This window comes from Oncorhynchus gorbuscha, linkage group LG09 (genome assembly GCF_021184085.1).
Source record: "Oncorhynchus gorbuscha isolate QuinsamMale2020 ecotype Even-year linkage group LG09, OgorEven_v1.0, whole genome shotgun sequence".
NCBI lineage: Eukaryota > Metazoa > Chordata > Actinopteri > Salmoniformes > Salmonidae > Oncorhynchus > Oncorhynchus gorbuscha.
Genome location: NC_060181.1, coordinates 73267574 through 73291396, shown reverse-complemented (window position 1 = coordinate 73291396; position 23823 = coordinate 73267574). Strand labels below are relative to the sequence as shown.

Here is a 23823-nt window from a genome sequence, read left to right as displayed (position 1 = left end):
GTTGATTCACTTGAATGACTTACATTTTTTGGCATAATCATTTCTGTTTGTCAAGCTCATTTTGAATACAGTCAAAATAATATAATCAATCAGTATTTGAGTGACAGACTAGTTGGAACTTTTTTGTGCACTTCAATGTATTTGTCAAGTATTGTATTTTCCTGAAGTTGAGACTTCTTGTTGGACTGTTGCTTGCTTTTACCCCAAAACCCACATTTCTCTCTCTCTCTCTGTGTGTGTGTGTGTGTGTGTGTGTGTGTGTGTGTGTGTGTGTGTGTGTGTGTGTGTGTGTGTGTGTGTGTGTGTGTGTGTGTGTGTGTGTGTGTGTGTGTGTGTGTGTGTGTGTGTGTGTGTGTGTGTGTGTGTGTGTGTGTGTGTGTGTGTGTGTGTGTGTGTGTGTGTGTGTGTGTGTGTGAGGGTTGTCTTCCATCAGATGATAGTGTTTGAGTGTTTGTTAGTGTTTGAGTGTTTGTTTCCACCTCCAGGAGGAATGGCCCTCTCAGAGTCCCAAATGGCACCATATTCCCTATATAGTGCGCTACATTTGACCAGGGACCATAGGGCTTTGATCAAATGTATTGCACTATGTAGGGAATAGAGTGCCATTTGGAAACATCCCCAGTGTTGGTGATGTTTATCATCAGTTTCCTCCAGCTGGGTTGGGGTGAGAAAGCGTGCCTCAACTTCACATTCAGTAAGTTAAACAACCATATCATCTGTTGATTAAAGCACCGCAAGGCCTCCCGCCGCTCTGTGGTCCTCCCTACACACACATATACATACGGACACACACACTCCCAACTCCCTTACTCTACTCTACGCTACTTTACTCTACTGTACTGTACTTTACGCTACTTTAATGTACTGTACTTTACGCTACTTTACTCTACATTACTTTATTCTACTGTACTTTACACTACTGTACTGTACTCTACTCTACGCTACTATACTGTACTTTGCTCTGCATTGCACCATCCACACATCATCCTGGCAAAATAAAAGACATATTGTGATTTAATGACCATGTATTGATGTTTAGCCAGCCCCTCTAACCAGCCTCTATCCATCTTCATTAATTACTATATAAAACATTTGCTTAACAGCTTGTTTAAAAAGATCTGCTCACACGGGACGCCTTGAAGTTGAGGCAGCAGACCCCAAAACATTCGGTATGTGATGAAGTTTGGTGATAAGGGGGCTGCTTCAGGGTTCTAAATATCTCCTGTTGATGGAACTGTTCTATTGCTCACACACACGCACACACACACACACAGGAGTCCAGAGGTACGTGTTTGGGATTTGTTTGTGGTTGTTTTGGGTACTTTTGGGTTCTTTCGATTACCTGTTTGTGGTTGTTTGGGATTGTTCCCCTGGTTCTCTCCTAGTCTGAGACTAGGAGAGCAACACTGTGATGTGTCCTCTATGGCCTTTCTCATTGGTCTTTTAGAGAAAGCAGAGAAAGGGAGTAGAGAAAGGGAAAGAGGGAGAGGGAGAGGGCAGGACCAGGGACTAGGGGGACTAGCAGGGACCAGGCAGGACCAGTTGTCTCAGAGCAGCACAGTGCAACGTAAGGAGAGGAGCAGCTGGGGGACAGCCCAGCCTCACACAGAGCTCCCTGCTCCTATCCCCAACCCAGCCCAGCCTGGGCTCACACTTTAAATGGAAGAGTATGTCACGATCAAGAGGAAGCTTCTCCACAGACCCGTCTTCAGGTAAGACAGAAAGAGCAACTGTCCGTCCCCAGAAAACTACTACTACTAGGTCTCTCTACCTACTGTACCTGCCTCTCTTCTGTTTCTCTTTCCTGTGCTGTTCTTGTTGAGGGTGAAGGATCATATCAATCTACTTGTGTGGTCTGTCTACCTATCTGCCTGTCTTATCTGTCTTGCTCCTGCTCCTGTGGAGTGTGAAGGATCATATTAAAGGCTGTTTCACCTGCCTACTCTTTCTGCCTGATGATCCGGACTGTGTCAGTTCCGTTGGCATAACTACACTAGCTATGTTGTTGCAGTAATCATAGTCCTATCTCATGGCTGGATTATAATTCCCAGAGCTCTCTCTCGCTGTTATAGCACACTTTCCAATATCTGTGTGTGTGTGTGTGTGTGTGTGTGTGTGTGTGTGTGTGTGTGTGTGTGTGTGTGTGTGTGTGTGTGTGTGTGTGTGTGTGTGTGTGTGTGTGTGTGTGTGTGTGTGTGTGTGTGTGTGTGTGTGTGTGTGTGTGTGTGTGTGTGTGTTCTAAGGAGTAGGAAGTGGAGTAACTACTCCTGTCTGTCTCTGTTGTGGTTCGACGGTCATTAAAAGCAGAGCATTGTGGCATGGTTCATTGGCCCTGACGGTTATTAGACGCAGGTTGCTAATAGCTTCTTAGCATGTAAAACGGGGAGGGAGGAAAGGAGGGAGGGAAGGAGAGAGGGCTGGTAAAGAAATGCAGCTGTGTAACAGGTCCCTCTCTCTGCTCTGCTCTTACAGAGTTAGTCAGGGCACATCAATATTTAGCAGCTACTTCGCTTCATGAACTGCTGTTTTAAAGATGTTTTAAAGCACTTGTATCTCAGGGGTAGGAAGTGTTCTCACATTGTTCAGAATTAATCTGTGCTGAGTCTGACATAGTCTGACAAAATGAAGGTACGTGTTTCTCAGGACTATGTTGTCACATTGTTCAGGAAGGATGCCTCTGCTCTGTCAGTCAGGACTGAGCTTGGAAAAAGCTGTCATTTCCCAAGTCACCTCTATGAATAGATTCCACCATGGAAATTAATATAGACTGTAATCTGAGTGGTATTGTTTTGATGTTTTTTCTTCTCCTTGATCTACTGCGGGCCGTCCAGCAGGGTCCTGTGGGGGTGTCCAGTCCTAGTTTGAGAACATCAGTAATTTCCCAAATACTTCTACGTCATGTATCTGGGTGGTGTTGTCGCTTATGTTTCTTGGATTGTTGAGTCCTGAGCCCATACTGAACTAGTGACCCCATAATATGGAGGGGGACTCTCTTCCTTAAGTCTTGTGGGGCCTGCGGGTTGCTGTGGGGTCTTGTGGATTACAAGGGTCCCATGGGGTCCCCTGGAGTACTGTGGGGTCTTGTGGGTCTCATGGACTCCTCTGGAGTCTTGTGGGTCCTGTGGAGTCTTGTGGGGTTGTCATGTTCCTTAGTCAACCCATGGTGCCCTAATCCTCCGCTAGCCCCCCGAGCACTTTCCAGGCTTTGATTATGATGGGAAGACTGTCTGCATGGGAAGACTTGCTTTCTGACTCATACACACATACACATATACACACACACATGTTCACACACACTCTCTCTTTGAATCAAGCCATGTCTCTGGACTGGAAATGAGGCACACTATCTTTTGGTTACAGTATTACAACTGAAAAAGAAAAGGAGAGGAGCAGACTCTAGGAGCTCAGATACAATAATTGAATAACCAACGTTTTGACAGAAGAGCTGTGTTCATTAGGGTATAATGACAAACACTGCTGGTCACTAGTTTATATACTTTGAAAGGACACACACAGGTGTCTGTAATCATGGCCGGGAGTGGCTTGATTTCATTGGTTGATTTACAGATATAAATAGAACATGTAAAAGGCATGAATGAATAACATACAGTCATAGATACAATTTGGCTACATAGGCATAGAAATATTTTACAATGGATAGTAATCGCAAGAATGGCTTCAGATCAAAGTCTACATTGACACTGAAGGGAGCAAGAGAGAGGGGGTCTTTAAATGAAACATCCAAGCAGCCTCTCGTTTTAACAATACATTGTCAAGATCACCCCCTCTCCTAGACAGGGAGTGTTTTACCCACATCATTTTTACCACAAGAACAAGTTATAAGATAAATAACTGCCTTTGTGGAGCACATGATAACACCTTTGATTGGGATCTGTTTGCCTGTTTGAGGGTGTTTGAAGGATCTACATTTGAAAGTGCCTTTGCATTGAGCACAGCCATTACAATTGTAGTTTCCATCCGGTAGAGGCGCAAATAGGTATTTTGGTGTGGTAAATCAGAGTTTACCAATTGATCTGAGATTTCTGCCAAGTGAGTATAGTACAGTTTAACAACTGACATCCGAGGCTGCACTTCCCAGTGGATAGACAGGAAGAGTATAGGGACTAGAGGGGCAACATGACATCTGTACTGGATCATCATGGCTGAATATGTTTGTATCCCAAATGGCACCCTATTCCCTATATAATGCACTAACTTTGACCAGAGACCATAAAAGTAGTGCACCATAAAGTGAGTAGGGTGCCATATGGGACTCAGATGAATAAATAGCATGATGTTTACTGTGAGACGAGAGGGACCAAACAAACATGTTGGTCAGGACACACACACACACACACCAACCAAACAGCAGTGACCCTTTGTGACTGCATCCTGGGACTAAAGGGGTGTAGGGTTCAGAGCTACAGAAAACAGTCCAGGAGATCGACACTATCTCAAACACCAAGGTAGATAAGCTTGACCAAGATCATATTAAAACTATTTTCTCAGCACAATTCACAAAATTAGAGAAAACAATAGAGTATTTCTTGGCAGGTCTTCAAATCACCCTTTGCTGCAAAACTGTAAAACAACATTGATCATTTTATTGAATTAAGTTTGTTATTAGTTCCTTAATTTAGCCAGGGACAGAGCTGAGACTGATATCATTCTTTGGAGATTTGAAAGACAAAGAGCGAATAGTTTCCCCTCTGTGGTTAGAAAAGTTCAGTTAAGGCTCCACTTGAGATGATCATGGTTTATGCCTGTGCTAAAGCTAGCACACATGAAGCACATTTTGCTCTGCTATTGTATAACAGAAAACAGCTGTCTGGTTTCCCCTTGTCGTCAGGCCTTGTGTATCATCTGGGTTGGAAATAAAGTACCAAAGTATATAACAACGCCAACTTCTGACCTACTTCTGCAGCCAGCTGTAACTTCTTGTTACTCGGCTGTGGCTGTGGAATTGCGAGCCAAATATGATCTACATAAATGTACTTCCCTGTCCATCTCAAATGGCTACAGTCTGACCATCACAGTTAGGAGATCTGTCGTGTGTGTGTGTGTGTGCGGGTCTAGTGTTATGATATAATTCACCTCAGCTGTCAGGAAAATGGCTGGCAAACAGTTAAATGACCTCTCTCCATCTCCATCAAAGATGACTACAGAGGGTTTTGAGCTGAGAGAGAGAGGCCTCTGACATTTCCCAGAGAGCATTATCTGTTTTTCATATGGCCGTGTGTGTGTGTGTGTGTGTGTGTGTGTGTGTGTGTGTGTGTGTGTGTGTGTGTGTGTGTGTGTGTGTGTGTGTGTGTGTGTGTGTGTGTGTGTGTGTGTGTGTGTGTGTGTGTGTGTGTGTGTGTGTGTGTGTGTGTGTGTGTGTGTGTGTGTCAACTCTGAAAACACTGACCCCATGGCCTGCTTTTCAACTTACAGTACAGCCAGCACCCCTCAGAATAGTCATCTGCTATAATGGGATTATGGGGAACTGCTGTTTGTGTGTGGGTGTTTGACGTGCCAGGATTTACAGTGTACTTTGCAGTAGGTTATCCTTCATGTAATGAGAGTTTATGGAGTCTTAGCCCTCCCATTACAAATAGAACAAAACTGAAAAGGAGGTTGATAACACAGAGGTGAGGGAGGGCTGGAGGGAGGAGGGGGAGGGAGGGGGAGAACAGGATGATAACAGAGAGATGAGGGAGTCTGATTTATCATGTATCACCCAGGAGACTGGTGTAATTACCCTCTAGTCACACCGACTGAACCAGAGGTGGAACCAGGGATGGTGAGACTATGGAACCTCTGTTGGCCCTGTGAGAAACTGAAATCTCTGTTGACTTGTGGGATGAGATGTCCAACAGAGATACTGGTCAGAGTGTAGGATTTTGTCTCTGTCTGTTGTGCCAAACTAGGATTAGAACAGACGTGAGATCCATTTATGGACCACCCAAGAGGCCAGTTTACAATTCAGAATAAACCAGAAGCGTGTTATATGGGTGATATTATCTAAAATAAAGTTATGAAAAATGTGGCAAGCCAGAGAAAATACCTTTTTGTTTAGTTATAACTGCCTGGTCTCATTAGAATGTCAAAATAGTGATATTTAACTATTCTAGCTTTATGTCACATAATAGATGCTCCCTCCTCTCTCCATCGCCTCTGACCGTTCTACCTCCATTCTCCTGCCTCCATTCTCCTGCCTTAACTCCCATACTTTTTGACATTGTTCAATTTGTTATATCTAATCTTATTAACTTAAATGTGTTTATTGTATGTGTAGCCTATGTGTTACTGTAATTCAGTCTTTTAGTTGAGATAGTAGCCAACAAGGTGAAAAAATTGTCGGTGTGACCTTGAGCAAGGCACTTAACCCTAATTTGCTCCAGGGGTGCTGTACTACCATGGCTGACCCTGTAAAACAACACATTTCACTGCAGCTATCTGGTGTTTGTGACAATTCATTTCCTTTTACTTTTTTTTTACACATGAAATAAACCATTATCCTCAAACTGACATATTACTTATAACATACTAGTTAGCCTATATGTCACATAGCATGGATAGGGTTAGAGACAGGTTAATGGTAAGGGTTATTTATGGTTAGGGTTTGCAACATATGTCTGCAACATACATCGGATGGAAATAGCTTTTGTCAGCTTGTTTTAAACCCCATTCCTGTGAACATGTTTGAGTTGAACTGTCCCTGTTTCAGTTAGAGAGTCTGTCTGTCCCTATACTGAAATCTATAGGGCTGTCAAACATATCACTATCAACACCAGATTTCTTTTGTCAGAAGGTTTTAGCAGAGGTTCCGTGAACATGTTTGAATTGGAGAGACCCAGTGTCAGTTAGGAGGCCTGCAGGTTTGTAGAAAGCAGAAAGTAGGCCCAGGCTCAGACCAGTGTTAACATAACACAACAAGGCCCTGTCCCCACCAAGTGTGTTTATAGGCCAGTGAATGACCGTTTAAAAAAAAAAACTTGAGCGTCTGAATTGGAAAGCCACCAAGAGCGCTGGAACCACTCACTTGTCAGAATGATGGAGCCTTGAATGGTAAGCCGGTTGTAAAACTCACCAGCTTACATCGGAGTTTGGTTTGTTTCCCTTACATAGTGTTATTTAAAAATGTACAGCAAAAACATTCCAAAGTATAATGTACTGTAGGTTGTTTTGATTACGTTTTTTTCATGGATCAACACATTAAATTACACAGACTAAATTTCTGTTTTGGTAATAGCCTGTATCATACAGGGATGTTATTTTTATTGCCATCAATAGATCCCCTCTGTGAGACCATGTTGTTTGCAATCTGAAAGCATGAGAATTAGTTTATTGAGGAGCCATTAAAGACAACCAGTCAAACACAGTGGTAGTATCCCAAATGACCCCATAAAGTAATGCACTAAATAGGGAATAGGGTGCCATTTGGATTTCTTAGCAACATGACAAGCATTCTCGTTTAGCCTCTGTGTGCCTGGGGCACCACCAGGGTACAGATCTGTTTATTTGTTGAAATAAATGATGCACAAAACCAGTCTAGTTCACAGTCAGACAACATACTGCAGAGAGTCTGGACTTTTTCTTTTTTCATACATGAAATGTAGTAGCAATCATCCACCGCTGTTTCTTGGAAACGGGTCGTTATCGGGTCATAAAGTAGTCCTGTGGGTGCCATCTTCAGGGGTGAGGAATGTTGGATCAGTCTGTCTGAGAGGTTGGCAGAGCAGGCGGCAGAGAGGAGCAAGGCAGGGTGCCTCAGCTCTATTCCAGCCCTGTCACTGTGCCCTCTGGGGCCCCAGTCTGGGCCCCGGTGACGGCATTAGTCCCTTCCAAGGAGGAGGACACAGTTAACTCATGGGAAAATGCTCTCTTGTAAGTCTGACATGTCCAATTGGATACAGCTAAAATCAGACATCCCCCTATGCCTTTGTTTGTACTTCTTGGAGGCCCAGCTCAGAAAGAAGTTCCTGAAAGCGATACAGTTTCACATAAAGCCTATTTTAATCGGACCCTGGCAAATTTTTTACTTACTTAATTTTCATTCTTTAAAAACCTCACACAGGTCCCTAACACGGAACCCAAACCTGCTGCGCGCATGCGCCATCGTGCATACATTTATTTTGCCCCCCTACACCAAACGCGATCACGACAGGCAGGTTAAAATATCAAAACAAACTCTGAACCAATGACATTCATTTGGGGAAAGGTCGAAAATCATTAATAATGTATGGCAATTTAGCTAGTTAGCTTGCACTTGCTAGCTAACGTTAATTTGTCCTATTTAGCTAGCTTGCTGTTGCTAGCTAATTTGTCCAGGGATATAAACATTGAGTTGTTATTTTACCTGAAATACACAAGGACCTCTACTCCTACAATTAATCCACACATAAAATGGCCAACCGAATCGTTTCCAGTTATCTCTCCTCCTTCCAGGCTTTTTCATCGGTTAATTTATATGGTGATTGCATCTAAACTTTCATTGTATTACCACAACTACCAGCAAAACAGTTAGTCTTTCAGTCACCCATGTGGGTATAACCAATGAGGAGATGGCACATGGGTACCTGCTTCTATAAACCAATGAGGAGATGGGAGAGGCAGGACTTTCAGCGCAATCTGCGTCAGAAATAGGAATGAGTTCTATTTTAGCCCTTGGTGTCGCAGACGCTCGTTGGCACAATAATTGAATAACATGGATTTCTAAATTTAATTTGCGACGCTCGTGCACGCGATGTGTCCGGTCTGGTCAGCATGTAAGGGTCCTCTTACAGTATGTACTGTAGTCTATATAGTTCTATGACGAATATACTCTAAATATGTATTATGGTTATTTCACAGTCACAGTAACAGGATAATATATGTCAACACATGAAGTTAGGTTCTCATTATATTGAGCTCTGAGTTGAAGTCCTGGAAAGCAAAGATAAGGCTATTGTTGTGTCCCAAATGGAACCCTATTGCCTACATAGTGCACTACTTTTGACCAGTGCCATAGGACTGTGGTCAAATGTTGTGCACTCTGTAGGGAATAGGGTGTACTTTGGGATGTATCCTGCAGCAGTAGGATCTTAATTTGATCACGTTTGCTACAGGAAATGTGAATTATTATGTGCATTATAATTGATGGGCATTTTTTGTAGGGGTTGATACATTTGACATGTTAGGGCAAATCAAGTCTGACATTTCAAAGTGGAAATTACAAACTTTAGAAGCCTTTTTAAACCTTGAAAATACTACAAGTTTGCATTTCCAGCTGTACAGGAAAATTCTCATCAACAAAATAGTTATCAAATTAAGATCCTACATCTGTATGTGAGTGTTTAAAACATTATTACTGTACAACATCATCTGAGAGTTGTCCAGATGTCTTGGGTTTTCTACTTGACCAAATTGTCAAACAAAGTTTCCAAGAGCTCATGTGAACTCAGATAAGCAACCCAGTTGTTGAGAAAGATATGGCACGTGCTTATACAACTGAACTTGTTGTAACATGTTTGACCTGTCTTTAGTCCCTTTACCATTGTAAAGTCTATGTTTTTTCTATTTCTTAAGAAATATCTCAATACTGCTACCTTTGTGGCTGTTTCAACTATTAACATACTGCCACTTTATTCAGAATCTTTTATCATATGCTAACCTATACTGAAACATACTGAAATCACATGAAAAAAGTCATTTTCGCTTGCTTCCAAAGACACGGTTGTATTATTGTGACCCAGATAGATCCACCAATCAGGGCCACTATTTATATTTATCTGCTGTGTGATTGGTCTAATCCAGGGTGTGTGAGATGGAAGACATCAGGCCAGTGCTGTGGGGAGTGACAGAGGAAAAGGTCATATGATTGATAAACCTAGGCTGGAAACACTGTGGGGGAATAGCCCTGTTGTTATTCCCCCACCCACTACACATGAACTATTCCCATGGTTTCAGTGGTTTCAAACTGTAGTCTAAACGCTGTGTCTGTGACAATATTCACAAAGAATTTCAGAGTATGTGTGCTGATCTAGGATCAGTTTAGCCTTTTAGATCATAGTACATATGATTATATAGACAGGGGGGACCTGCCCTAGCACTCCGACTCTGAGGCACTTTTTGAAATCAGACCCTGGTCTGTGGAAACCTGTTGCTACTGAATGTGTGATAAGTGAGTTGGAGAGACAGTTGTTTTGAGGGACTGTTGCCAACTCTCACCCTGGCTGCATCTCACTCTCATCCAAAGTGCACCAGATACTATATCAGGCTAAATGCAACAGTAGATGTAATATCACAGGCAGTTGACAATGTGGAAGAGATGGCTGTCTACAGCTTGATTATGCAAGGCAAATGTTTACTTTCTGCATCCTCATTAGTCATGTATTGAAATATTTTGATATTACAGAACACTATTAGGTGCAACAGGTGTCACTATTTACGGTCACTTCAATGTAGGCTGAGTTCACCATGTTTGAGCTGCTTCTAGGCATTTGTCTTGTTGTTGCTTACAGAACAAACCAATGCTGGGGGTGGCAGTTTGCCAATAGTAGTCAGTCGGATTTTCAATTAACACTGAGCACAATATAATACACAGGAGGCTGGTGAGGGGAGGACGGATCATAATAATGTCTTGATGATTTTTTTAAATTTTACCTTTATTTAACTAGGCAAGTCAGTTAAGAACAAATTCTTATTTTCAATGACGGCCTAGGAACAGTGGGTTAACTGCCTGTTCAGGGGCAGAACGACAGATTTGTACCTTGTCAGCTTAGGGATTTGAACTTGCAACCTTCCGGTTACTAGTCTAAAGCTCTAACCACTAGGCTTCCCTGCCGGAATGGAGTGAACGGAATGGTATCAGCACTAGGAAACCATGTGTTTGATATGTCAATGCCATTTCATTTACTCCATTCCAGCCATTTCTATGAGCCTGTCCTCTCCAATTAAGTTGCCGCCTGTGATAGAATAGTATAGACTTGGCACTTTGCTCACTCATTTTGACTGGCAGAGCGGTATCCTGCTGTGTTTCCCCTCTGAAGACAAAAGAAGGAAAGACTAGCGAGAAGGAGAAAAAATGACTAGATAAGGCAAACAAGCCCACAGTAAAGGCCCAATAAAGTCCCAGGCTTATCAGTCTCTCTACTACATACATTCTGCTCACTTCGCAAATGGCTTTCTCCTGCTCACTTTGCATGCAGATGCATTAGTTGTTTTCCGTACTGTATTGTGTGTGTGTGTGTGTGTGTGTGTGTGTGTGTGTGTGTGTGTGTGTGTGTGTGTGTGTGTGTGTGTGTGTGTGTGTGTGTGTGTGTGTGTGTGTGTGTGTGTGTGTGTGTGTGTGTGTGTGTGTGTGTGTGTGTGTGTGTGTGTGTGTGTGTGTGTGTGTGTGTGTGTGTGTGTGTGTGTGTTTTCTGTATTGTATCCTGGCTTTCAGTCAGTTGATCCTGTTGTTTTGACAGCTTGGGTTTAGGATTATGTGTTCATATAAAACCACATGTCAATAACACTTCAATACTTCTGAATCCTCCTCTGTTACAGATTTTCACATAATAACACCACAGATTGAAAACAGATGCTCCTCTTATGGTCTTGCCTTGCAGCAGGGATCTTACAGTAGGTTTGCATCCCAAATGTCATCCCCTATCCCCTATGTAGTACACTACAGGCCCTCTGGTCAAAATTAGTGCACTATATGGGGAATAGGGTGCCATTTGGGACACATACCAAGTCATTTTGCTGAGGGTTGGTTGGGCGTCTGGTGTTTGGTGATAGTCTGTGTGCCCACCGAGGCGAACCATGGCACAGTGTCAATCCCCTGTTGTTTTTAATGATGCACTAGTCCCGTGGTAAATATTTAAAGATCTGTATGAGACCAATACCAAAGGCTTCACTGACTTTCTAAGCTTTGTTGATCAGGCGGTTGTAGTTCAGTGGTGCTAGTTCTCTGGATGTCTAACACACACACACACACACACACACACACACACACACACACACACACACACACACACACACACACACACACACACACACACACACACACACACACACACACACACACACACACACACACACACACACACACACACACACACTTGAATAATGTTTACATACTGTTTTACCCACTTCATATGTATATACTGTGTTCTAGTCGAAGCTCATCCTATATTGCCCTTGGTCCTTTGTAGCTCAGTTGGTAGAGCATGGTGCTTGCAACGCCAGAGTTGTGGGTATGCCTCCTGGGATCACCCGTACTTAAAATGTATGCACATATAACTGTGAGTTATTTTGCAAATAAATTCATAAAAAATCCTACAATTTGATTTTCAGGAATTTTTTTTCTCATTTTGTCTGTCATAGTTGAAGTGTACCTATTATGAGAATTACAGGCCTCTCTCATCTTTTTAAGTGGGGAACTTGCACAATTGGTGGCTGACTAAATACTTTTTTGCCCCACTGTAACTAATGCTGTACATACCTTTTCTATAAATTGTTCATACTGTCTATTTCACACCATTATATACAGTGCAGCAATACCTAATATTGCAAAACAATACACCCCCCCCAAAAAACAACAACAAAAAAAAACAAATAAGAAATGTAAGAAATATATACAGTTCCAGTCAAAAGTTTGGACACACCTACTCATTCAAATCTCATTCTTTATGTTTTACTATTTTCTTCATTGTAGAATAATAGAAGGCATCAAAACTACGAAATAACACATATGGAATCATGTAGTAACCAAAAAGGTGTTAAACAAATCAAAAAATATTTTAGAATCTTCAAAGTAGCCACCATTTGCCTTGATAACAACTTTGCACACTCTTGGCATTCTCTCAACCAGCTTCATGATGTAGTCACCTGAAATGCATTTCAATTACAGTTGCGCCTTTGTTAAAAGTTAATTTGTGGAATTTCTTTCCTTCATATTGCATTTGTGGCGGGATTTGTGTGTATTGTTAGGTATTACTGCACTGTTGGAGCTAGAAACATAAGCATTTAGCTGCACCATAACATCTGCAAAATATGTGTACGCAACCAATAACGTTTTATTTGATAAGACCAGCTCAGAGACTGTCGAGTTATCCAGTGTTCATGAGCTCATATATGAAGATGAAACTTGAATCCAACTTCCTCTTTGCAGATTGAGATGCCTGGTGAAGCAACTAGACAAGGGAGAAGTGAACGTGGTGGACCTGAGGAAGAATATAGAGTATGCAGCCTCTGTTCTAGAGGCAGTCTATATTGATGAAACCAGGTGAGTGCATTTCAGCTGAATTCAATTCAATAACTACATCTAACATTTTGCACTCTGCACCGTTAAAGGTATGGGAAATAACTGCACAAATACAACTCACATAAAATATGGTACTCATAGATAGTAACCTATTCTGATAATTAAATTCCTTGATAAATCGAGTGCTGTGCAACCAGTGGTGTACCACAAGTGCAGTACTACTCTGTTTTGGTGCCTTAGCTCACACAGTTTGAAAATATACTTTTTCTTTGCAAACTGTGTATTTGTGTCTGCTGATCAATGTCCTTCAGTTCTCTCTGGGTGTCTCACTTCTCTCTGGATGTCTCACTTCTCTCTGGATGTCTCACTTCTCTCTGGGTATCTCACTTCTCTCTGGATGTCTCACTTCTCTCTGGGTGTCTCACTTCTCTCTGGGTGTCTCACTTCTCTCTGGATGTCTCACTTCTCTCTGGGTATCTCACTTCTCTCTGGATGTCTCACTTCTCTCTGGATGTCTCACTTCTCTCTGGGTATCTCACTTCTCTCTGGATGTCTCACTTCTCTCTGGGTGTCTCACTTCTCTCTGGATGTCTCACTTCTCTCTGGATGTCTCACTTCTCTCTGGGTGTCTCACTTCTCTCTGGGTGTCTCACTTCTCTCTGGATGTCTCACTTCTCTCTGGATGTCTCACTTCTCTCTTGGTGTCTCACTTCTCTCTGGGTGTCTCACTTCTCTCTGGGTGTCTCACTTCTCTCTGGGTGTCTCACTTCTCTCTGGATGTCTCACTTCTCTCTGGGTGTCTCACTTCTCTCTGGATGTCTCACTTCTCTCTGGGTGTCTCACTTCTCTCTGGGTGTCTCACTTCTCTCTGGGTGTCTCGCTTCTCTCTGGATGTCTCACTTCTCTCTGGGTGTCTCACTTCTCTCTGGGTGTCTCACTTCTCTCTGGGTGTCTCACTTCTCTCCGGATGTCTCACTTCTCTCTGGGTGTCTCCCCCGTCATGGGGGAACGTCCGATTACTCGAAGGAGCACTCCATACTTTACTTCTTAAACTCCACGTGTGAAGTTTTCCATCTCTCCATGGAGGAGACTATAAAACTAAAGTCTTACTGAGCCATACATCCCTCTCAGTCTGGGTTGTTGTGGCTGTAGTTGTTGATACAGACTGCAGAGTGAGTCAGCTCAGTTGGGCTCTCCAGTGATAAGCAGGTGTTGCATAGCCTGTAGTCTGATTGCAGAGCTCACCCCCCCCCCCCCAAATGGCACCTTATTTACTATCTACACTCTTTGGATGTCCCCGTAGAGGAACTCTTTTTGGTTCCAGGTAGAACCTTTTTGGGTTCAATGCAGAACCCTTCCCCTACATCAGTGCAATAATAGGGTGCCATTTTGGATGCCGACTTTGATTTAATCATATTTGTGTAGTAATTGCATTTTCCATTATCATAATATATGATCATTTATTTTCAAGGTAGCCCGGTTTTACAATTTCAGAATAATTACTTGCAGAAGGAAGTCCTGCACCCTTATCGTGATTCCGTAAGCCTCATTTCCTTACGTTAGCGTCTAACCTAATGTTGACATTCTAAAATCACAACATTCAAAATATCTGCCTCCCTTTTCCTTCATTGGCCACATTTTCTTTCTCATTACAGCTGAGGATCTGTTTTACGGTTAATAATTCACCAAGGCGGTTTCCTCAGCTAAACAAATTGCAATGGAAAGAGAGCCTGTCAGTTAACACTTAAGAAGTCCATTCAGCCTTCAGAATGACATTTACTGGGGTTCACATAGTGAGGATGATGGTTCAGGGGCTACATACCAGGACAGGTAAACAGGCATTTACAAGACCTGGCCTCTCATCTCTTCACATCACAGTCAGCAATGGAAACAAATCACACTTTTATTAGCGACAGTACATGCTATTAGTGTGAGTGACATTTAGCATACTTTTGCAGGGAATGTAAGCTATACAATTTATGGGTAAAAAGTGAATGACAGGGAATGTGACACTGTTACAGGTATATAACAGGTGAATATCAGGTAGTATGGGACTGTTACATTTGTGTGTTCCGAGTGACCTGGAGTCTGACTGTCCCTTGTCCCTTGTCCCTCCCCCTCACAGGCGTCTTCTGGACACTGAGGATGAGCTCAGTGACATCCAGACGGACTCTGTTCCAATGGAGGTGCGGGATTGGCTGGCCTCGACCTTCACCAGGAAGATGGGCGTGGTCAGGAGACGACCCGAGGAGAAACCACGGTTCAAGAGCATCGTGCATGCCGTGCAGGCTGGCATCTTTGTCGAGAGGTACAAACCTATACACAGATGCACACACACAACCACAGTCAAGAGGTACTGGAGGATGTACTTTTATGATATATGGGAAAATAAACAAAGAATTACAGTAGGCTATCTACATTGATAAGTATGCAGATACATTTAAGTAAAAAAAAAAACATACCATCAAACCATTAACACTTTTGTTAGAAGCTCTTGTTAGAACTTCTTGTGTTGCTCTTAAAATAAAACACGTAACTGTCATTCTGCCTTAGAACAATGGTTATTTAAAAAAACTTTCCAGTAAGTGTGCACAAACATGAATACATAAATAATATTGAGCAATGAGCTTCCCTCAATTGCTTTCGCTTGTAGTCTAATAGTATTAATTGTCATTCTACCAGTCAATAAAAATGGTCAATAGTGAATTCTTACTTACAGTGGGCACTAACATGAATACATAAACATCATATTCAGCAAGGTGTCTCAAATCTTCTCAAGAGCTGTTGCTATGTCATGTGTCTCACTTTTATTTCCATGGAAACTACTAGGCTACAGTATCTCCTGAAATTAATATTCCAAAATGGAATCCACAATGCAGGCATTCTCAGTTCAACAGTTAGAATGTACATTGCTTAGTATATTATTCAAATGTGTCAAACAACAGGTTTGGATGGTTTCTTCTTTTGTGGACAACATTAGAATTTGAGTTATAAAATGTATGTCCATATTCCATAGTAAGATCTGTCTTTATAGTTATACAATATGTCTGTGTCAGAGAGTATGGTCTCTTCAGCCCAGATTCCCCTGAGAAAAATGAACTGGTCTATGACTGAAAACACTCTCAGAGGAGACGAGAGAAGAGAATACAGTCAAAGCCCAGCCTGGCAGATTCTCCTTCTCTTTTATAAACTAGATGTAGGATACATCCCAAATTGCAACCTATTCCCTATATAGTGCACAACTCTTGACCAACAGAGATAACTTGGCTGGGCTTCCGACATGTCACACCTTTCTTTGTCGTTGTTGCCAAAGCCCAAATACAGTCTTTCTTTGGCCTTATTTAACAGCCCTGTCTCATCCCTCCCCTCACCCCTTTCAACATCCAGCCTTTGGTTCAGTTCTGTCCAGTGCCAAAATATTCGTAATCTGCAAAGAATGCATGCTCAAAAGCCTTTAATCTTTAAAAAAATTAAATTACTGTTGATCCCATTACTGGTAATCGTTGAAAACTGAGGCATTGTGGCATTATGTGACTGTAGCATTTTGATACCATAGTGGGAAGAATACAATTGAAATCATCAGCTGTTGTTTGTTGTCTGTGTGTACAGTTTTCTATGTATACAAAGTACATGTACAGGAGCTGCCCCAGTGGGCAAAACTCATTGAAATGAAATCATTACAAGCAGTGTTCATCATAACATTATTTCAACCCGATGTGGCCGCTGGGTGCATCACAGTTCTATTGTCTAACCACCTAATGGTTGTGTACCTATCTTCAGGATGTACAGGCGGACATCTAACATGGCTGGATTGACGTACCCTCCAGCTGCCATCGCTGCTTTGAAGGTGCCTGATATGTCATATTACTATAGCATTCCTATTACTTTTATACATCATACACTAGGGACTGGTTTCCCAGATACAGATTCAGCCCAGTCCTGGACAAGAAAAAATCTTGCTAATTTGGGAATCTCTTGTCTTGCTTAATCTGTGTCCGGGAAACCAGACCTATGAGAAATGAAAGATGATGATATCAGTCAAGCTACACTTTGAGATAGGAATGATGACATCCTAAAACATTAAATAGATAAACTGTTATATCTTGCATAATCATTGCAGAATAAAGGCTTTATTACATCTGTACAAGATGTACCTGATTTTACAGCTATTTTAAACTTTATCATAACATCATATTCTGACATTCATAGCGATGATAATCAATATGTGTTTTATTATAGAACACAATGTGTTCTATTTAATTCTGTGCTGTCATCATCCCTGACATCTTATTGTTTACAGGATGTAGATAACTGGTCCTTTGATGTGTTTGTGCTTCACGAGGCCAGCAGTGAACACGCATTAAAGTTCCTGGTCTACGAACTGCTCACCCGATATGACCTGATCAACCGCTTCAGGGTTAGTCTCTATTCAGTCTCTTACTCTATAATTAGGGTGTTTGTTGTTTGTTTGTTGACTAAGCGTTCTTCCTAATCACCCTCTCAGCCTGTTCTATACCCCAAGCCTCTGTGTGTGTGTGTGTGTGTGTGTGTGTGTGTGTGTGTGTGTGTGTGTGTGTGTGTGTGTGTGTGTGTGTGTGTGTGTGTGTGTGTGTGTGTGTGTGTGTGTGTGTGTGTGTGTGTGTGTGTGTGTGTGTGTGTGTGTGTGTGTGGTACTCTGTCCTCTGTTCTACACCACAGGCCTCTGGTCTGAGTACCTCAGAGGAAGACATATGCACTCAACCTCACACTGTTTCTGTTCTCTGTCCTCATCTCTTTTTCTGGTTTTATACAATATTTTCTACATGTCCTCTGTTAGACAAGTGGTGAGATTATCACAGACACATACAGTCACTGTGCTTTGATCTGAATGTCAGGATTATATTTTAATCCTATGATAATATGGTTACCTTTACTTGAAGGGCTACATTCACTCTTAGAAAAAAGGGTTCCAAAAGGGTTCTTCGGCGGTCCCCATAGGAGAACCCTTTTTGTTTCCATGTAGAACCCTCTGTAGAAAGGGCTCTACATGGAACCTAAAAGGGTTCTATCTGGAACCAAAAGGGTTCTACCTGGAACGAAAAAGGGTTCTTCCTATGGGGACAGCCAAATAACCTTTTTAGGTTCGAGATATACAGTGGGGCAAAAAAGTATTTAGCCACCAATTGTGCAAGTTCTCCCACTTAAAAAGATGAGAGGCCCGTGACAGACAAAATTAGATCCAGAAAATCACATTTTAGTATTTTTAATGAATTTATTTGCAAATTATGGTGGAAAATAAGTATTTGGTCACCTACAAACAAGCAAGATTTCTGGCTCTCACAGACCTGTAACTTCTTCTTTAAGAGGCTCCTCTGTCCTCCACTCGTTACCTGTATTATTGGCACCTGTTTGAACTTGTTATCAGTATAAAAGACACCTGTCCACAACCTCAAACAGTCACACTCCAAACTCCACTATGGCCAAGACCAAAGAGCTGTCAAAGGACACCAGAAACAAAATTGTAGACCTGCACCAGGCTGGGAAGACTGAATCTGCAATAGGTAAGCAGCTTGGTTTGAAGAAATCAACTGTGGGAGCAATTATTAGGAAATGGAAAACATACAAGACCACTGATAATCTCCCTCGATATGGGGCTCCAGATCTCACCCCGTGGGGTCAAAATGATCACAAGAACGGTGAGCAAAAATCCCAGAACCACACGGGGGGACCTAGTAAATGACCTGCAGAGAGCTGGGACCAAAGTAACAAAGCCTAGCATCAGTAACACACTACGCCGCCAGGGACTCAAATCCTGCAATGCCAGACGTGTACCCCTGCTTAAGCCAGTACATCTCCAGGCCCGTCTGAAGTTTGCTAGAGAGCATTTGGATGATCCAGAAGAAGATTGGGAGAATGTCATATGGTCAGATGAAACCAAAGTAGAACTTTTTGGTAAAAACTCAACTCGTCGTGTTTGGAGGACAAAGAATGCTGAGTTGCATCCAAAGAACACCATACCTACTGTGATGCATGGGGGTGGAAACATCATCCTTTTGGGCTGTTTTTCTGCAAAGGGACCAGGACTACTGATCCGTGTAAAGGAAAGAATGAATGGGGCCATGTATCGTGAGATTTTGAGTGAAAACCTCCTTCCATCAGCAAGGGCATTGAAGATGAAACGTGGCTGGGACTTTCAGCATGACAATGATCCCAAACACACCGCCCGGACAACGAAGGAGTGGCTTCGTAAGAAGCATTTCAAGGTCCTGGAGTGGCCTAGCCAGTCTCCAGATCTCAACCCCATAGAAAATCTTTGGAGGGAGTTGAAAGTCCCTGTTGCCCAGCAACAGCCCCAAAACATCACTGCTCTAGAGGAGATCTGCATGGAGGAATGGGCCAAAATACCAGCAACAGTGTGTGAAAACCTTGTGAAGACTTACAGAAAACGTTTGACCTCTGTCATGGCCAACAAAGAGTATATAACAAAGTATTGAGATAAACTTTTGTTATTGACAAAATACTTATTTTCCACCATCATTTTTAAATAAATTCATTAAAAATCCTACAATGAGATTTTCTGTATTTTTCCCCCTCATTTTGTCTGTCATAGTTGAAGTGTACCTATGATGAAAATTACAGCCCTCTCTCATCTTTTTATGTGGGAGAACTTGCACAATTGGTGGCTGACTAAATACTTTTTGTCCCACTGTACACCTAGCACATTTTTTTCTAAGGCTACGTAACATGTCATAACATAAGTGTTTTGTCAATTTTATTCGATTCAACACATTTTGCCATGGATAGAGAGAAAATGTTACAGTTTTAACGCTATATCCCCTGCCGTTCCACACATTTTGCCATGATTTATGCCATGTTCAATATCTGAGTGGGAGTGACTCGCAAAATCAATGGTGCCCCCTGGGGTCAGAGTCCCTAGGCATGTGCCCTGTGTGCCCGGTCAACTCAATCATCACGTTTGCAGACGACAACAGTAATAGGCCTGATTACCAACAATGACAAGACAGCCTATAGGAAGGTGGTGAGGGCCCTGGGAGTGTGGTGCCAGGAAAATAACCTATTACTCAACGTCAGCAAAACAGAGGAGCTGATCGTGGACTTCAGTAAACAGCAGAGAGAACACCCCCCTATTCACTACAGGACTACAGTGAAGCAGGTGGAAAGCTTCAAGTTCCTCTGCGTACACATCACTGACAAACTGAAATGGCCCACCCACAAAGACAGTGTGGTGAAGAAGGCGCAACTGCGCCTCTACAACCTCAGGAGGCTGAAGAAATTTGGCTGTATCACCGCCTGATACGGCAACTGCACCGCCCGCAACCGCAGGGCTCTCCAGAGTGTGATGCGGTCTGCCCAATGCATCACCGGGGGCAAACTACCTGCCCTCCAGGACACCAACTACCCGAGCCATTGCCTGTTCAACCTGCTATCATGCAGAAGGCGAGGTCAGTACAGGTTCATCAAAGCTGGGACAGAGAGACTGAAAAACAGCTTCTATCTCAAGGCCATCAGACTGTTAAATAGCCATCACTAGCACAATAGAGGCTGCTGCCCTTTATACATAGACTTTGAAATCACTGGCCACCTTAATAACGGAACACTGGTCACTTTAATAATGTTTACATATTTTGCATTACTCATCTCATGTTTATACTATATTCTATCCTACTGTATCTTAGTCTATTCCTCTCTGACATTGCTCGTCCAAATATTTATATATTCTTAATTCCATTCCTTTACTTTAGATTTGTGTGTATTGTTGTGAAATTGTTACATATTACTGCACTGTTGGAGCTAGAAACACAAGCATACACTCGCAATAACATCTGCTAAACACGTGTATGTGACCAATAAAATTTGATTTTATCCTAAGTCGACATGATTACTACTGTACAGTGTTCAGATAGCTGGCTTGTAATGTATATGCTGGGAGTCAGGAAGCATGTCCAGAAGGTGAGTTTAATAATAAGAATCTTAAAGATAAACAAAAAAGTAGAGGCGTACAGAATGTGAATAAAACCTATACTGCCTAATGACTGAGGCTACTGAGGGCTAAAGAAAGGGAGAGTAATCAAGATGATGATGAGGTCCAGGTGTCGTAACGATGGGGAGCAGGTGTGAGTAATGATGATTGCCAGGACCGGTGGTTAGTAGACTGGCGACGTTGAGCGCCAGAACGGGAGTAGGCGTGACATGGCTAGACTAACTTACCTAGCAATCTATAAAATGTTAGCTGACATGGGCTAATTGATTGACTGTCAGTGACTGACATAACAGGAGGAAAACTGCTGAAGTACTACCAAATTGCCAAGATTGTGTATAGGAGCCAGCTGCATAACACCCTGCATCCCACTGCTGGCTTGCCTCTGAAGCTGAGCAGGGTTGGTCCTGGCAGGTCCTTGGATGGGAGACCAGATGCTGCTGTAAGTGGTGTTGGAGGGCCAGGAGGTCCCAATGTCTCATGGCAGTGAAGGGGACATTGCCCTGCGTAGGGTGCGATCATTCGTGTGGGACGTTAAACGGGTGTCCTGACTCTGTGTGGTCATTAAAAATCCCAAGAGTAGGGATATTAACCCAGGTGTCATAGCTAAATTCCCAACATGGCCCCTAATCATCCCCTCCTTCCTAATTGGCATATATCACACTCTAGCTGATGTGTGATTAGTGTTCTGGCATAAAAATGGTCGCCATGCATCACCAATGGTTGGTGCCACACATTGGTGGTGGATGAGGTGTTTCCGACTACTATGTAAAGCGCTTTGAGTACCTCAGTTGGTAGACAAGTGCTATATAAATCCAATCACTTGTTATTCTTCCATGCTATTGCTCAACAGTCAGTCGGAAGGCCCTGGCCTTGTCACGTGTGGGTTTTGTCATTCACAGCCATACTGTTCCTAGAATCAATGTGACAGCTAGGCTTTAAATGGATACTCAAATATCCGGAGGAGCTCAGCTCTTTCATTGTGAATGTGAACGTGTGTGACGCATGATGCTCATATTTTGATTTAGGAAGAGCGGTGTTCTGGGCCCTACTCTGCTCTTAGTCTGATTAAACAAAAGGAGTTAAGCTTACACATAAGCTACAGTACACATGAAGCCCCCCACACGTGTCTCTCTCGGTCTCTCCAACTTCATTGGAGAAAAGATAACTCTGGCACACATGACAATTTGGACAATAAACAATGTGCCAGATGTAATATCTCGCAGGAGTTATCTTTTCTCTAATGAAGTCAACTCTGGGTATGTAATTCCCTACACTACAAAATGAGAAAATAATTGTGTGTGTGTGAGAGCATTTCACAATTTGCACACCGCCCCAACAGATCCACATGTGATGCATTCTCTATTTCACTCTACACTGCCCTTTCCCACTTGGACAAAAGGAACACCTATGTGAGAATGCTATTCATTGACTACAGCTCAGCCTTCAACACCATAGTGCCCTCAAAGCTCATCAATAAGCTAAGAACCCTGGGACTAAACACCTCCATCTGTAACTGGATCCTGGACTTCCTGATGGGCTGCCCCCAAGGGGTAAGGGTAGGTAACAACACATCCGCCACACTGATCCTCAACACAGGGGCTCCTCAGGGGTGTGTGCTCAGTTCCCTCCTGTACTCCCTGTTCACTCATGACTGCACGGCCAGGCACAACTCCAATACTATCATTAAGTTTGCTGATGACACAACAGTGGTAGCCCTGATCAATGACGAGACAGCCTATAGGGAGGAGGTCAGAGACCTGGCTGTGTGGTGCCAGGACAACAACCTCTCCCTGAAGGTGATCAAGACAAATGAGATGATTGTGGACTACTGGAAAAAGAGGACCGAGCACGCCCCATTCTCATCGATGGGCTGCAGTGGAGCAGGTTGAGAGCTCCAAGTTACTTGGTGTCCACATCACCAACAAACTAACACGGTCCAAGCACACCAAGACAGTTGTGAAGAGGGCATGACAAAACCTATTCCCCCCTCAGGAGACTGAAAAGATTTGGCATGGGTCCTCAGATCCTCAAAATGTTCTACAACTGCACCATCGAGAGCATCCTGACTGGTTGCATCACTGCCTGCTATGGCAACTACTCGGCCTCCAACTGCAAGACACTAAAGAGGGTAGTGCGAATGGCCCAGTACATCACTGGGGCCAAGCTTCCTGACATCTAGGACCTCTATATAACAGGCAGTGTCAGAGGAAGGCCCTAAAAATTGTCAAAGACTCCAGCCACACTAGTGTTCTCTGTTCAGACTGTTCTCTCTGCTACCGCACGGCAAGCTCTCGTTGGCTGGCCCTCGCTTCATATCCGTCGCCAAACCCACTGGCTCCAGGTCATCTATAAGTCGTTGCTAGGTAACGTCCCGCCTTATCTCAGCTCACTGGTCACCATAGCTGCACCCACCCGCAGAATGCGCTCCAGCAGGTATATTTCACTGGTCACCCACAAAGCCAATTCCTCCTTCGGCTGCCTTTCCTTCCAGTTGTCTACTGCAAATGACTGGAACGAACTGCAAAAACCACTGAAGCTGGAGACTCATATCTCCCTCACTAGCTTTAAGCACCATCAGTCACAGCAGCTCACAGATCACTGCACCTGTACATAGCCAATCTGTAAATAG

At 42.9% G+C, this 23823-nt stretch overlaps 1 protein-coding gene across 5 annotated transcripts in view; it reads left to right on the top strand.

The window, feature by feature from the left end:
- Nucleotides 1-23823, top strand: part of LOC124044034 (calcium/calmodulin-dependent 3',5'-cyclic nucleotide phosphodiesterase 1A-like) — a 76137-nt gene that overhangs the window by 38927 nt on the left and 13387 nt on the right. For 4 of the 5 annotated variants that reach the window (XM_046363352.1, XM_046363349.1, XM_046363348.1 and 1 more), the window contains 4 exons: nt 13121-13234; nt 15339-15521; nt 16994-17060; nt 17514-17630. In XM_046363352.1, the coding sequence (XP_046219308.1) occupies nt 13121-13234; nt 15339-15521; nt 16994-17060; nt 17514-17630 (481 nt within the window). Of the gene's footprint in view, nt 1-1552; nt 1713-13120; nt 13235-15338; nt 15522-16993; nt 17061-17513; nt 17631-23823 lie in introns of those variants that run through there. The other variant, XM_046363353.1, reaches the window with a different exon arrangement.